This window comes from Emydura macquarii, unplaced genomic scaffold (genome assembly GCF_026122565.2).
Source record: "Emydura macquarii macquarii isolate MOO-44397 ecotype Brisbane River unplaced genomic scaffold, CSIRO-AGI_Emac_v2 contig_2676, whole genome shotgun sequence".
NCBI classification, from domain to species: domain Eukaryota; kingdom Metazoa; phylum Chordata; order Testudines; family Chelidae; genus Emydura; species Emydura macquarii.
Window position 1 is genome coordinate 3871115 of NW_027132813.1, and position 16612 is coordinate 3887726.

The following is a 16612-nucleotide window of genomic DNA, read 5'->3' on the forward strand; positions in this document are numbered from 1 at the left end:
GGGCCATACTGCCCAGCCGGGGCACCCAGTCAACCCCCAACACACCTTTCATCACCCACACACAGAACTCAGACTCAAAGGCATAATTGTGGCCTTAGAAAGCAGTTTTACTGATAAAATCAGATTACATTCTGCTCTCAGATACTCCTGTGTAATTCCATGCATTTCTGAATCTAGAAAATGACAGATTGACCTGCAGTCCATGTAGGTTCTCACTGATTTTGATGTTTTGAAACTGCTTGATAAATGTAATCCATTGATCTTTGTTGAAATAATGTGGTTTATCTGAATTATGAATATTATTTCAGTGTTCACCTTGTCAGACGTTTTTTTTTAACCAGTAATTGTCACCATTTCCAGTGCTGCAGAAAATTAAGATCATTTGGATAGAAAGCTTTATGCAGACTTTCTGCTATCTCAAAGTGAAAAAAGGGGAGAGGGAAAACCTGAAATAATGTCCAGTACTCTACCTTAGCCTTCCAGTTGTCATTGCTAAAAGGATTTCCAAAGAGATGTCTACATCTACAAGAGGTTTCCGTTAGCCTTCCTAGAACAGTAGTCATACTTCAAGATGGTGACAGAATATTTTTAAAAAATATTTTAATAAAATTCTTGTACAGTGTGATGATAGGTTTCTCAAGAATGTCCAATGTTTTAATGAAATGCTTACATTTCTAATAAAGAGCCCTAATTTTGATCCTGAAGTGGAGAAGTTTTCTTAAGTTATCCATAATGACTGAGAGGAGGCAGAGGCAAGGTTTGTGTTTTCTCTATAAACAGAGAATCTTTTCTATTTGGATAAATAGATGGAATTTGTAGACTCCTTTCTAGGTGACTGGAGGATATGTAAAACAGGATCAGCCAAGTTGCACCATACTAATTTAGGTCTTCCCTTGAATCATCAGCTATCAGTGAAGGAAGATAACCCCAAACACTGAATGCTTGTATCTGTAAATATTCTTGTTCAGTATTATAAACCAGTGTCTTTTTGGGACACTGGTACTAGCTCACTAAATTGTGTAAAATTCAAAAGGTGATAGGGATTGGGAAAAATACATGAAGATCAACTTGTGACCACCATTCTTTGAGTATCCATCCTCAGTACTCCTGAAATTGGAGGGGAATCATAATAAACAAATAGCTTGCACTTACCTCTATATTGTACATTTCAGCTGAGAATATCAAAACCTTTACAAAAAGTTTCAGAGTCACCACTGTGAGGTAGGCAAAGGATGTGTAGAGATATACATACTTCACTGCAGTCAGTTAGTGGCATCCTTAAAATGTGTTCTAAATGTGTCCATCGTCGTCTTTAACGATACTTGATGTTTTAGATTGGTTTGCCCTACTTGGAATTTCTGATGTTTGCAAGAAACTTTCCAATGGACACTGAAGAACTTCTGCAGGCATTTAACTTTGGAATAAGTTGATCTTCTTATCAATGTCTGTTGTAGATTTCCATATCTCCACTCCATAAAGGAGGACAGACATAATGCTGTTAAACATTTGTATTTTTGCGTCAGTGACAAATTTCTATGTTTATGAAAGTTGTTTGCTGCTTTTGATATTCGTTGCTTGATATCTAACATGGTGTCACTGTCACTGCACAGCCCTCTCCCCAGATAGGTAAAACGACTTACTTCTTCTAGAGTTTCTTTGTCCACTTTAATGGGTCCTTTGAGGACATTGATAGCCATATATATTACATCTTCCCTTTGTTGATGAACAACCAATTTATTTTGATGTATCTGCCCAAATCTGCGCTTTTCTTCCATTAAGCAATGTGTTGAATTAATAAGGATGATGTCATCAGCTAAAATAAGGTCATCCTATTTTGCTTTATCATATGTCTATAAAATTCCTTATTTGTCTTCTGTGATCACTTTTCTTATGACATGGTTAATGACCAGTGCAAACAATAGTGGGGACATAATACACCCTTGCCTCTTATTCTTCACTCATATTACTTGTTTATTTAGTACATTGCTCCCATACTGTAAAGAAAAGCTTTCGTAAAAGAAACACAGGAATAAGATGAGTGGAGTGATTTCAGTGGTCGTATATGGAGTCTCGCTAGATGATTCCGATGAGTTAACACTGTGATTTGAAGTAGTGGCTTCAGAAAAGGTTTCAATGACTGATCCTGCTTTATTTTGGTGAGATGGGTCAACAGATAAAATGAAGCTATCCTTTTCTGAATGGGGAGGAATATTTCATGTTGTGTGCTGAAAATGAGCTCTTTCACATTCCAAGGTCTGGGTTGGTTCCAGTTGTAATATTTTTGTGGATTATATCAAATCTAATCTTTGAAAGAATGAATCAGTACTGTTTATCCCCAATATGATTTCCTGTCTGGCTCTTTCTATTAGCATCCAGAAAAACATGGATTGTCAAACCTAGATATTCTATTAACTTTTGGTGTGTGTAGGCTGGTGGCACGGTCCAGCCAGGGCGTCGCGACCCTTCCTCGGGCCCAGGCTCTGAGGAAGGCACAGCGCCTTGGTCTAGGGGAATAAGCGGTGCCAATTACAAGTCTTTAGCCCCAGACCTTGGCAGGGCGGGCTTCCTTCCCAATCTGTAGCCCTCTGGCTCTCACGTAGGGCAGGGCTGATAAGGAATCTTGAGCCCCGGCCTTCCAACAGGCAGGGCTGTTCAGCAGTCAGGTGCCCCTGGCCCTCAGGCAGGGTGGGGCAGGCAAAGCAGTCTATAGCTCCAGCCCGTAAGCTGGGCAGGGCTATGAGGCAGGCAGTAGCCCCTGGCCCTCCAGCAGGCGGGGCAGGTGAAATAGTCTGGAGCCCCCAGCCTTGCAGGCAGGTGAGGCTAGTAAAGCTCAGTATCCTGATAGGCAAGCTCAGAGGAAGCCAAGCACTCCCAGGGTGGTTAGGGAAGTGGGGAGGGAGACGCAGGACCACCCGACTCCACTGAGTCCCAGCCCAGGGTCCTATCAGTGGCAAAGTTTGCAACTGAGTCAGCAGGGATCCAGCCGCAACACGTTGACTGGCTGAGCCAGAGACTCAGCCACTCTTTAGTTGGCTGTCCCTGGGCTACTTCCTCCCATCTTGTCCCCAGGTACCTGTAGCCAGGTGTCTCCCCCCAGGTTGCTGGGGTTGACAGCGAGCGGGAGCCCCACGAGTCCCTCACCATTGATCGGCAGTAGGTCCGGAAACTCCTCAGGGTCATCAGCGGAGGGCAGCTCCTCCAGGTCCCAGGGGGTCCTCCGGTACATCAGGTTCAGGCAGCTCTAGGGGGTCCCTGACATTGGGCAGTTCCTCCAGGTCAGAGCTGGCCTCGGGGTTTCTCCAACTCAGTGGGCTTGGGAAGCTCTTCTCAGCTATTGGGGCTCGGTGGCCCTCTCAAGTCACTCAGGCCCAGCAGTTCGGGCAGACCTTGGAGGCTCCGGTCGGTGGGGCAATTGCTCTGAACAGCTGCAGGGCTGGGTCAGGCCTAGGCTGCAGCCTCTGGGAAGACATGTCTGCCTCCGGCAGCAGCTTCCCCCTGACTGAGCTGCTGGGCTGGCCTTTTATATTTCCCTTTCCTGCCCTGGCTCCGCCCCTCTCCTTCCAGGGTGTTTGGCCTGTAGGGCTTTGTTCTTCCCAGCAGGGGCATCGTGACCCTTCTTCAGGCCCAGGCTCCAAGGAAGGTCACAGTGCCTTGCTACAGTGTGCAGTAGTAACAGACATTCATGGTGTAAACTAAAAGACACATTCAGTACTCTTCATTCCAAAGGGATGAACTTTCTAGTGAAAGGTCTGACCTAATATTGTGAACCTCAGGAATTTTCAGTGTACTAAGAATTACTGGTATGTAAAAATATGGGTCTTGTATATCTATGGATGGTAGCCAATCTCCAGATTATATAGTTTGTATAACCACTGAAAGAGGGAATGGCTGACACACACTGTCTAGCCTAGAATCAGGAGATAGCCTGTTGGTTTCTTTGCATTATAAACCAGATGGAAGAAAATCTGTCATTTATCCTGTGTGCAGAATTTTTTTCCTGTGGCTTCCTTTGTTAAGTGAGCTATGAGTTTTTCTTATAATATTTGGTTTAGTCTTGTGTGTCAGCAGTCTGGTGAACCCTTAAACCCTTGGAGGGCACTAGAGAAATAAACAGGATTGGAAACTCTTTTGAAGTAGTTTCCAGAACTCCGTGATTATGAACAATATTTTTCAAGACAAAAAATACTTTAGACTGCCCCCAGTAGAGCCTAGAGTCTAAATTCTATACATTGGTTGTGTTGTGAGACAGGTAATCATCATGAAGGTTTGGGGCAGTTACATCTTTTGTTCTTAGTCTTTAGCCTTTCTCTTTTTAAGGAAGTTAGTGATTAAAAGAGTAGTTTATTTTGATTTATGGTTTAAGTAACCAGGACCTTCCTTGGAGGATTATGGGTTGGGGGAGAGGAGCGCTGTTCCCTAGGAGAGAATGTAATTTTTTTTTCAAGTGCACCATTATCATAATAAGGAGGTGTCGTTGTCATCATGAATAGATCGGATTACGAACAGGAGGCTGCCAAAAAACTCTCAAACACCACATTCTACAAGCCACTACTGTCCGATCCCACTGAGGAATACCAAAAGAAACTAAAACATCTACTTAAAAAACTCCCTAAAGAAACACAGGAACAAATCTACACAGACACACCCCCTGAGCCCCGACCAGGGTTATTTTATCTGCTACCCAAGATCCACAAACCTGGGAATCCTGGACGTCCTATCATCACAGGCATTGGCACTCTCACAGCTGGACTGTCAGGCTATATGGACTCTCTTCTCAGGCCCTATGCCACCAGCACTCCTAGCTATCTTTATGATACCATTGACTTCCTGAGAAAACTACAATCCATCAGTGATCTCCCAGAAAACACCATCCTAGCCACTATGGATGTAGAAACTCTCTACACCAACATTCCACACAAAGATGGACTTCAAGCCATCAGGAACATTTTCCCTGATGATGATATGTCACACCTGGCAGCTGAACTTTGTGACTTTGTCCTGACCCACAACTACTTCAGATTTGGAGCCAATCTATACCTCCAAGTCAGTGGCAAAGCTATGGGCACCCACATGGCCCCACAGTATACCAACATTTTTATGGCTGACCTAGAACAACGCTTTCTCAAAACTCGTCCCCAAGCACCTCTTCTTTACCTACGCTACATTGATGACATTTTCATCATTTGGACCCATGGGAAAGAGTCTCTTGAAGAATTCCACCAGGATTTCAATAATTTCCACCCCACCATCAACCTCAGCCTGGACCAGTCCACACAAGAAATCCACTTCCTGGACACTACAATACAAATTAAGGATGGTCACATTAATACCACCCTATACCAAAAACCAACTGACCGCAGTATGTACCTTCATGCCTCCAGCTTCAACCCTGGACACATTACATGATCCATTGTCTACAGACAAGCCTTAAAATACAACCGGATTTGCTCCGATCCCTCAGACAGAGACAAACACCTACAGGATCTCTATGAAAGATTCTTAAAACTACAATACCCACCTGGAGAGGTGAAGAAACAAAATTGGCAGAGCCAGACGGGTACCCAGAAGTCACCTACTACAGAACAGACCCAACAAAGAAAACAACAGAACACCACTGGCCTTCACCTACAGTCCCCATTTAAAATCTCTCCAACACATCATTAAAGATCTACAACCTATCCTAGCAGATGATCCGTCTCTCACTCAGGCTGTGGGAGGCAGATCTATGCTTGCTTACAGAAAGCTCCCCAACCTGAAGCAAATACTTACCAGCAACTATACACCCTACAAGAAGGCCAATCCAGGAACCTATCCCTGCAACAAACCCCGTTGCCAGCTCTGCCCACACATCGACTCTAGTGACAGCATCACTGGTCCTAACCACATCACTCACACCATAAGGGGCTCATTCACCTGCACATCTACTAATGTTATATATGCCATCATGTGCCAGCAATTCCCCTCTGCCATGTACATTGGACAAACTGGACTGTCACTAAGCAAAAGGATAAATGGACACAAACCAGACATAAAAAAAAATAATATCCATAAACCAGTCAGAGAACTCTTCAACCTCCCAGGATATTCTATCTCTGACCTGAAAGTTGCTATTCTCTCACAAAAAAATTTCAAAAACAGACTTTAAAGAGAAACTGCTGAGCTTGAAATCATCTGCAAACTTGACACAATCAAACTGGGTCTGAATCAGGACTTGGAATGTTATCTCATTACAAGAAGTAATTACCTCTGATCACCCATTCTCACCTCCTACTCAATGGTTGTAATTAGGCCTCAAGCACCCTGCCTTTATCCACCTCCCCCATGGTTGTCACTTTCTTTGGACATGTATATATTGCCTCCTGTATATGTTGCCTCCTGTATGATTTCTATTACTTGCATCTGAGGAAGTGGGTTGGAGCCCACAAAAGCTTATGCCTGCTGAAATTAAATTTGTTAGTCTTTAAAGTGCTACAGAACTCTCGTTGTTTTTATTATCATAATAGATCTTATATACATTCTTGCCATCTACCAGAAATCTAAAACCTTTTCTAAGTCACTGAAAATTTAAACGTCAGCCAGTAAATTCTTTGGATGGTGGCCATTCTCAATTATTATTTTATTTGTATAAAAACATTGTGTCAGGTTTAAATGTAGAAAAAAGAGGAAAACATAAATCAAGACAGGTGTAACATGCATGTTAGCATAACAAGCAAAGTAATTTTTGTACTATTTAAAGGCACCCATTTATTTGACCACAATTAAAAACTATGGGCTTGTCCCCATAGTCTTTGGACACCCAAAGCTCATGATGAACTCATGATGAAACTTAGAACTCATGATGAAACTGGGATACTCCAGGTTTTCAGAATCAAGCCACAATAATTCACATTCAGATGGGGCAGCCAATTGTGGTCCTGGAAGATCAGGTCTGGGTGCAATGGGAGAGGGATTGGAGTCACCACTGAGAGGTCTACCAGAGTGGAGAACCAGTGTTGGTGGAGCCATGCTGGCAGTATCAGAATAACCCAGGCCTGGTCCCACTTGGTCTTTAGCAGCACTCTGTGCATATGTAGGATGGGGTGTGACACTCTATACCTCAAAGTAGCATCCAGGAACCCTCATATTCACCACTGTGTTATGATTATGATATGTTTTGTACAATGCCTGCTTTGTGAGATATCATTTGAAAAGTCTTCATCTGGTGAACATTAATATTCTGTTGAATTGTATGTACTATCACTGTATGTGAAGTTATGAAGTTTTGTTATGTGTGTGTGTGTTACTGAAATATGGTGTGAGGTTGGGAAGACTCACAATCAACCTTTCAGTTACAACAAAGGTGTAGCCATCACCGCCCAGACTGTGCTGATAGCCCATTAAAGGGAATCCACTCTCCCAGTGGCCAGAGACTTCTCAGAGAGAGAAAGCAGGTGATGGAGACTACCTGTCCAATGGTGGTTGCCTGACCCCCAAGACACAGCAAGGATCTTTCCAGCTAGCTGAAAAAGTATAAAATAGAGGAAGTGATATCAACAGTAGGTCTCTCTCATTCTCTATCTCAGCCTCTGGAAGAACATCTGGAAGAAAAAGACTTTGAACTGGGGGAGAGTGGTTCCAGACTGGAAGGTAATCCCAGCCTGTGTATTGAGGAACAGAAACCTGCTTGTATCATCTGTCAATGTGAGACACTGCTTGATTCAAATCTTGCTTAGTTTGTAGAATTTAGACTGCAAATTTATTTTTATTTCTTAAATAACCAACTCTGACCTCTATGCTTGCTACTTATAATCACTTACAATCTATCTTTCTGTAGTAAATAAATCTGTTTTATATTTTACCTATAACAGTGTGTTTTAGTTGAAATGCTTGGGAAATCTCAGCTCAGTTTACAAAGGCTAGTGTGTGTCCATTCCACAATGAAGAAGTGGTGAACCAGATAACGAATTTACACTGGCTAGGTTTCTGACCAGAGAAAGTCAACACAGTTCTGGGATGCAAGACTGTAGAGCTGGGGAGAATTGCCTTGAGCCACCCTATTGATGATTCATGCGTGGCTGGGAGATCATTCAAGTAACACAGTTGGGTGTGTCCCTGCCTGTGGATGTCTGTGTAAGTGCAGTGCCTGTCAGAGGCTTGTAACTTGATATCAGCACCATAGTGTGAGGGCCAGTCTAGGTTGGTAGGACAGAAGGCTCAGCTGTCCCACAGTCCAGGTTGCACCCCAGGGACCCCGTCACATGTGGAGGGGAAAGCAGAGTAAAGATATCCCATTCAAGAGAGTAGAAATATGTCTGTGACAGAACCCAAACTGTGGCCTCGTAGGGAGCAGAACTGGTGACACTTTCTGTTGTACCTGTTTGCAAATAAATCTATCTGGGGAGTCCCCCACTGCCGGAAAATGTCTCTCACCACATCTGGGTGAAGGGACTACTTGTGGTGATTGGAGAAAGACCTGTTGAGGTGATTTTCCAACTCGTTTTGCCCTCATGGAAGGTAAGATGCCTCAAGATTGATTTAGTGGGCTATGCAAAACATTCATAGCTGCACTGCTTCTTGACAAAGGAGGGAAGAGTGAGATCCTCCTTCCCTACTGAGATAAAACATGGCTGCAGTATTGTCCATGAGAATAAACAAGTTTGTGCCATTAATGTGGGGCAGAAAGGCCTACCAGGCAAGGCGAACCACTCTGAGTTCCCTGATGTTGATGTGGAAAGTTCTGCCAGAGACCAAAGGCCCTGAGTTCTGAGGTGCCCCAGGTAAGCTCCCCACCATAGCGCTGCTGCGTCTGAGATCAGCGTTAATGATGAAAAGGAATGCCCGCACAAACCATGAGCGGATACAACCACCAATTTCAAGAGATGACCCATGGAGGTACTGTAAGTACAGATCCATGGAGATACCGTAAGTACAGTGTCTAGATGGTGGCAGTTTGTTGAGTACACTGAGACCAGTCATGTCTGGAGGGGTCTGAGGTTGCAGCCTTGCATGTTGTACCACGTATGCACACGAGGCTATATGACCTAAGAGCTTCATACAATTTCAGGCTATTGCAATTGGATGACCTTTGAGGTGTGTTATCAGGGAACTGATTGATTGGAATCATACCTCTGAGAGATAGATCCTAGCCTGAGTAGGGTCAAGCACCTCCCCAATGAACTGTGTCCTCTGCATTTATCAGGCTTAAGGCCTTGAACATCGACTGGAGGATTCGAATGTTGGACAATACCTGAGCCCTGAACCAGCTCTTGACTGGCCAGTCATCTAGATAAGGATAGACCTGCACCCCTAGCCTCCTCAGGAAAGCCACTACACCCGCACCGCTGCAGACAGGCCGAATGGAAGGCCGTGAACTGGTAGTGTAAGGGGTTCACTATGAATCTGAGAAACCTCCTGTGTCCTTGGTATATCGATACATGAAAATAGGCATCTCTCAAATCAAGGGTGGCATACCAGTCTCTGGGATCCATCAAGGGGATAATGGATGACAGAGTGACAATGTGGAAGTTTATTTTCTTGAGATAGTTGTTGAACTGATGCAGGTCTAAAATTGGTCTGAGACCTCCCTCAGTGTTTGGGATTAGGAAATAATGGGAGTAGAACCCCTTCCCTCTGAAATTCTGCATAACCTCTTCCATGGTTCCCATCCAAAGGAGAGATTGAATCTCCTGGACCAGAAGTTCTTCATTACAGGGGTTCCTGAGGAGGAACAAGGAAGGAGGGTGGGAAGGAGGGGTAGAAATAAACTGTAGGATGTATCCCACTTCTGCCATGTTCAACACCCAAAGGTCTGTGGTGATATAGGACCAAGCACTGAGGAAGTGGGACAGATGGTTTACAAATAAAGGAGAAACAGGGTTTGACATCACAGAAATTAGTATGGTGTCCTCGAGCATCCCATCAGAACGCCTGCTGGAACCCCGTGGATGTCTGGGTGGGGCAGACATTGACATTGAGGTAGAAGGGGGTGCTGGCCTACATCTAAAACCCCTGTTTCTCTTTCTCTGCAGGTCCTGACGAGCAGTTGGGACAGAATACCGGATGGGCTGTTGAGGCTTGTAGTACTTCCTTGAAGGAGCTGGGGCGTTCAATCCAGGGGACATCAAGATCACTTGAGTCTTTTAGACCATGAAGCTTTTAGACCATCAATCTGTACCGGAAAAAGCAAAGCTCCTTCGAATGGCAGGTCCTGAAAGGTCTACTGGACCTCTTGCAGGAGTCCAGAAGACTGTAGCCATGAATTCCCATGAATGGTAACTGCCAAAGCCATGAACCTGGCTGCCGAGTCAGCTGCATCCAAAGCAGCTTGTAAAGAGGCCCTCACCACTGATTTTCCCTTGTCCACTAGCGAGGAGAACTCTTGTGAGAACAAGTCCTTGAATTTTTGCATAAAGTCCCATATGTTAAAATTTTACCTGCCCAGCAGTTTCTGCTGGTTTGCAATTCTGAGTCGTAACCCTCCACTAGAATAAACTTTCCTGCTGGACAATTCTAATTGGTTTGAGTCTTTCGATTTTGGGGTTGCACCCGATGACTCTGTCTTTCTCTTTCTTTCTCATTGGCAGTGGATACCACCAGGGATCCTGCGTGTAGGGGGGTGGGGGGAGGAAGGGGGAGGAAGAAGGTAAAGAAACTTATAATCCTGGGTGGGAACAAAGTATTTTTGACATGGGAGGAAGGCATGCGGAGGTCGGCCACAAGGTCTTAACAGGGTCCATAATGGCCTTATTGAGAGGTAGGACTACTTTTGAAGGACCTGCAGTGGCTAAAATGTGAACTAGGCTATGGTAGGACTCTTTCACTACTGCCACTTGTAGGCCCAGATTTAAGGCCACCCTCTTCAACAGCTCTTAGTGAACTTTATAGTCATCTGGGGGAGGCAACATGCCCACTCCTGAGACTGCCTCATTGGGGAAGCGGAGGAGGACACCAGCATCAGCTATGGACGTTTTTCCTCCTTTTCTGCGTCACAGGAACTCGTTGAGCTGGCTCTTGCAGTTCAGTACCAGGCTCGGTTCTGGAGTCCAGAATGGTGCTGACTGGAAAATCAGAACTCTTAATTTCTGTGTAATTGTATTTTATGGAGCTGATCTTCAGTTATGGGCGGAAGAATTGGAGCAGGGGAAATCTCTGAAACCAAGGGAATGGCCATGGGGCTGTAGTATGGGCGGTTCATGTATGCTCTTTCAGGTAGCAAATAAGACCACAAAATCACAGAAATGTAGAGCTGGAAAGTACCTCAATAGGTGATCCAGTCAGACCACCCATGCTACTGCAGGATTAAGTATACTTAGGGTATATCTACACTAAAAACATAAGTCGGCCTAATATATTATATTAGTATTATATTATTCGTATTATATTAATATATTAGGTCGACTTACAGCCACCACAGTAATTATTGAAGTGATTCATGTCCACATTACCCTCTTCACTAGAAGCGCTTCCACTGACGTAAGAGTGGCAATGTGGGGAGCTGAGAGCCCTGTCTCTTAGCTCCGTTGGCAACTCCCTGCTGGGAGCCTGGCTGCCCCCATAGGCTCCTGGGCTCCCAGTGGGCTGCCCCCCCCATTCCCTGTTCTCTGCCGGGAGCCAGGGGAAGCCACCCTGAGCTTCTCGCCCCCAGGGAGCAGGGTCCAGCTGCTCTGTCTTCTTGGTCCCCACTCACTCCCGGCAGGGAAGCCACCCAGGCTTCTCGCCCTGGCTCCCAGACGGAAATGGGGTCCAGCAACCCAGCTCTCCAGGGAAGCGGAGGGCAGCCAGGTTCTACCTGCCCGATTTTCTTGTCAATTTCAAGGCTCCTGCTGTGAAATTGACAAGACAGCCAACAGTCCATGTAAGGGATACAGTGTCTACACAGACACTGTGTCGCCCTTATTACACTTACATGAGCCTTATGCCTCTCAGGGAGGAAGAGCTGTTATGTCGGTGGGTGAAGTAGGGCACTTACAATAGCAGGAGGAAGGCTGTAGTGTATAGACTGACATAATTAGGTCAGTGTAAGCAGCCTTATGTCAACACAACTGTGCAGTGTAGACCAGCCCTTAGAGCAGTCCTGACACATTCTAACCTGTTCTTAAGCTCCAGTGATAGGCATTCTACCACTCTTGGAAGCCTATTCCAGTACTTACATATCCTTATAGTTAGCAAGTTTTTTCTAATACCTAACCTATAACTCCCTTGCTCCAGATTAAGCCCATTACATCTTCTCCTATCTTCAATGCACATGGAGAACAATCCACCACCATTCTCTTTATAACATACCTTAATGTATTTGAAGATTTATCAGGTTCCCCATCAGTCTTCTTTTCTCAAGACTATACATGCCCAGTGTTTTCAACCTTTCCTCATAGGTCAGGTTTTCTAAAGCTTTTATCATTTTTGTTGCTGTCCTCTGGACTCATTCCAATTTGTCTACATCTTTCTTAAATTGTGGCATCCAAAACTGGACACAATACTCCAGCAAAGGCCTCATCAGTGCTGAATTAAGCGAAACTATTACCTCCTGTGTCTTCCATACGACACTCTTTTTAATACACACCAAAATGATATTACCCTTTTTCACAACTGCACTATACTGTTGGCTCATATGCAGCAGTACTACCACATAGCCAGTTATTTCCCAGCTTGTATTTGTGTATTTAATTTTTTTCCTTTCCAAGTGTAGTACTTTGCACTTGTCTTTACTGAATTTCATCTTGTTGATGTCAAACCCAATCATCCGATATATCACAGTGATTCTGAATTCTAATCCTGTCCTCCAAAGTGCTTGCAACCCCTCTACTTTGGTGTCATCTCTACCTCTATTTTATAAAATATTTATTTCATTCAATAATAATTTGATCATCTTCTTACCAAGACACTCATTTATATGTCCTTTTGCAAGTTCCAGTATTTGTACTCACTGAACTAAATTCAGTCCAGATACAGGGGGTGTTTTTCAGTGGGTTTACATCAGGCTGAATTTGGCCTACTATGTCCTTTTATCACTTTCTATCAGGACATCTTTTAATATATTTAGGTCAAAACCTGCATTCTTTTCTTCACATTCATTACACACTGCACTCACATTTAGCTTTTTAAACACTGTCAGTGAGACAATTGTGCACTTTCCATGGTTTGTGTTTATTAAGTTAAACTGAATGATCTTATGTTATCATTCTGTGGTTATTCCTTGTGTTGTACTGGTAAGTGGCGTAATGTCATGAATAATATATGACTCGTTAGAATAAAGTCAATCTCTTTTTTTGGTTCACAATGGTTCACTTTCTTCTTTAAGAATCTGTTTGTTGATACTACTTTCAAAACAAATGACATATTTTACCAGCTTATTTCATCCTTTTCTTCCCATTCCAAAATGACATTTTTCTTCACCTCTTTTATTCTTGCTCACATGGGTAAATTTCACCCAAGTGCAGAGAGGCTCTATATGACACCTAAACTCCCCATTAAGGGCTTACATAGGGCTTAACCAATGTGTTAGGCATTGTGTGATCCTTCTGAAATGGGATGAACATCACTTTTCAGTTCTGAAGTTCTTCATTGGATACAATTTTCCATAACACTTGAATAGGTTTGTCTAGGATTTTTCCCTTCCCTAAGTATTTGGTTATTATTGATCAACTCCAAAGAGGTGCTGAGCAACTATAAATCCCAGAAAGTGAGAAAAGTCTCAAGTGCTAAAAAATCTCATGGAATTTTACAAAAACTGCATCTAAGCTGCACACACAAGGGGTAATTACTTGCACAATGGCAAACTAAACAGAATACTAATTTCCATGTGGAATAATTCATTTAAGCACAATTTATACTCCTTTTTAGCCCTTAAAATTTAAGTATATATGTTTTTAAAAGTTTCTGAAGCCTATATAACTTTCTTGATAAGTTTGAAATAGCTCCTTCCAAGTTGCTCTGATCACTGGGTGAGTCTACAGTTAGGATTTTTTTAAAATAAAAGATTCTTCACACAATAACCAATGAAGGGCTTTAAAGGCGTTGTTAAATCTATTGCAAAAATGCTTATTTTTGGCCAGTGTAATATACAACACAGGTTTAATAAATATATATAAAGTATAATAGTTACTAATCTATCTTTGAAAAATAATTACTGTGTACAGCAAATAATTTGATTCTCTCTGGATTACCCGTACTGACAGAAATTACTGTATATGGCTTACCAGGCAACTGCCATTATCACTCCCAGTACATTTCCGACTTAATTTCACAATCAGATCTCCTTGTAATTTTAACTTTCTTACAATACCCTAATACCAGCCATGAGAGATGCTCTACTCTAGGTTAATCAACATGCAGAACACAAACCAGTCTTGATATTGTACAATTCATTATATTAATAAACACTGAGAACTCAGTTTTTAAAAGTGGCCTCTATTTTTCCGGGCACATCCTAGGTTGCAAATAATTGTGCCCACAATTCAAGAAATTGGATAGCTATGTGGTAGCATTTGTACTCACAATTAATTGCAGGTACAGATATTCACACCTGCAAAAATGGACTCCAGAATGAGGTTCTTTTCCAAATTAGAGTCTGATTTTTCTGCAGTTTAAGAAACTGCAAATATACACTATGTTCCAGAGGCTTACCTCCTGATGACTAAATAAATAAATAAATAAATAATGTGCAATAGTACTTTTGGACATAGAACTCAAAGCACTGTACAATGACAGATAAGTATAATTATCCACATTTTCTAGATGAGAAAAGTGAGGCACAGAGAGGTTAAGAGACTTGACTACCTACCTAGAAAATCAGTCTCCTGACCCGATTATCTTCTGGACTATGCTACCTCTAATGGAGGCAATCCAGTCATGGATTATTAGAAGATCCATATTTTATATGATAGAGGAACAATTCTAGTCTTTGCAGGGTACACTTTGTCCAAGGACCTATGCATTGCATGATAAGTTGAATCTAAATTCTGCAGCAAAGTCTCTAGATTCTGTGTCACTCTGGTGGAAATTTTATAGCCATTTTACATACATTTTAAAAAATGATTTTTCATCTGTTAATATGAAAACAGGTAATTTATTTTGACATTGAATTGAATTTATGATGTTACCAGATCTTTAGTTTTCAATATGCCACACGTTTTTACTGACAGCACCTAAGTTGTCCAATAGCAGAGTCAACACTTCACTGAGATGTATGAAGCAATTTATACTTCTCAGAGTTATTATTTCAGGCTACCTGCTAATTCAGGAATTCAACAGTTCATTAGTTTACACTTGATTTCCATATTCAAGGTTACTTTCACAACTACAAGGGCTAGCAACTATTATTTTATGCCAAAACTTAGATTTTAGAGTATATATCTGTGGCAAAAGTGTGAATTCCACTATAAATTCCACAACTACACAATTAAAGAATATATGAGGGCTGTGACTATGCTGCATAAAAAACCCAATGTTTCGTGTAGCCTCCATATTAGATTTAAAGACGTTATTCTTAAATAACTTCATCTGTATAGTAAACATATGCTCTTCAAAACTGGGATAAACCAATTATAAAAACTGCTTATACTTTAAATATTGTAGAATGTGGTGTGGAGGGGATTTGGTAGACTGAGTTTAGGATCTGTACACACCGTGAATTACTCAGCTAATGCAAATGTTAATAATGTGCCAAATTTTTCATCAGCAGAAACTCTACTTTGATGTTCATCTGTTCTGAAAAATTGTACTGTCTTCTGGAATCCCTCTTGGCCTTTATCTCCTTTACCATCACATAGCATTCCACAAGGTCCTGTATTTAAAAAATAATTACTCCTGAAGGAAAAGGTCCATAACTGAAATAGGTTTCTGTGTACTAGTTTCAAGGCAGTGCTGCCCCGTTCTATCCGTCTTGTCACACGTACTCCTACAGTATAGGGTGAAGTGAATGAATTGTCACAAGGAAGAACAATTACTCATTCTCTTTTCTTATACTAGTGCTAGTGTACCTTTTCCCCCAATAATATCAGTCTTCTACACCTTCACCTTCAATTTATTCTTATCTATTTTTCACAATGTCTACACATACAGAATATAATAATGGAAGCTTTTGAAAACATTGATAAAAATGAACTATTTTGACTTAATTAAGTCTGAGGTCAGTACCATACAGTTTCAAAGGAAAACAATGTAACAGAACATCTGAAAGTAATTTTTTTGGTCCTTACTGATTCTTTGTAATTTTGTTACTCACGGCAAATCTTCCAATCTAGAGGCTTCATGTCTTGGGTCCAACAGATCATAACCACATTCATTGTAGATTTCCAAATAGGAAACATGGGTTGTGTACACTTTGCTGCTGTCCTGAATAGGAAAGAAAATAAAAAGGGCTATAAATAGCAGCTAAATCCTCAGGGCAGATGGACAAATTTATCACTATACTTCCATGCTGCCTCCTCACCCTGTCTCTCATTTTTTTGCTGAGTATGTTTTCCATTTTCAATTCGTGACACTTTCAAGTCTGTCCATGCATGAAGACTTTAAAAAAAGGACATACGCCCATGATTTGAAGCAAGTTCAGTCTTCTTTTTTTTTTATTGGTTCCATATATTTAAAAATGTCTGCATACACTTAGAATGCGGCAGCTTGGTTGCAGAATTGTGTA

At 42.1% G+C, this 16612-nt stretch overlaps 1 protein-coding gene across 2 annotated transcripts in view; it reads right to left on the reverse strand.

Annotated features, from left to right (window-relative positions):
- Window positions 1-16612, reverse strand: part of KIF6 (kinesin family member 6) — a 272771-nt gene that overhangs the window by 210230 nt on the left and 45929 nt on the right. For both annotated transcript variants that reach the window (XM_067564771.1, XM_067564772.1), the window contains exon 5: window positions 16202-16311. In XM_067564771.1, coding sequence (XP_067420872.1) covers window positions 16202-16311 — 110 coding nt within the window. The remainder of the gene's footprint in view (window positions 1-16201; window positions 16312-16612) is intronic.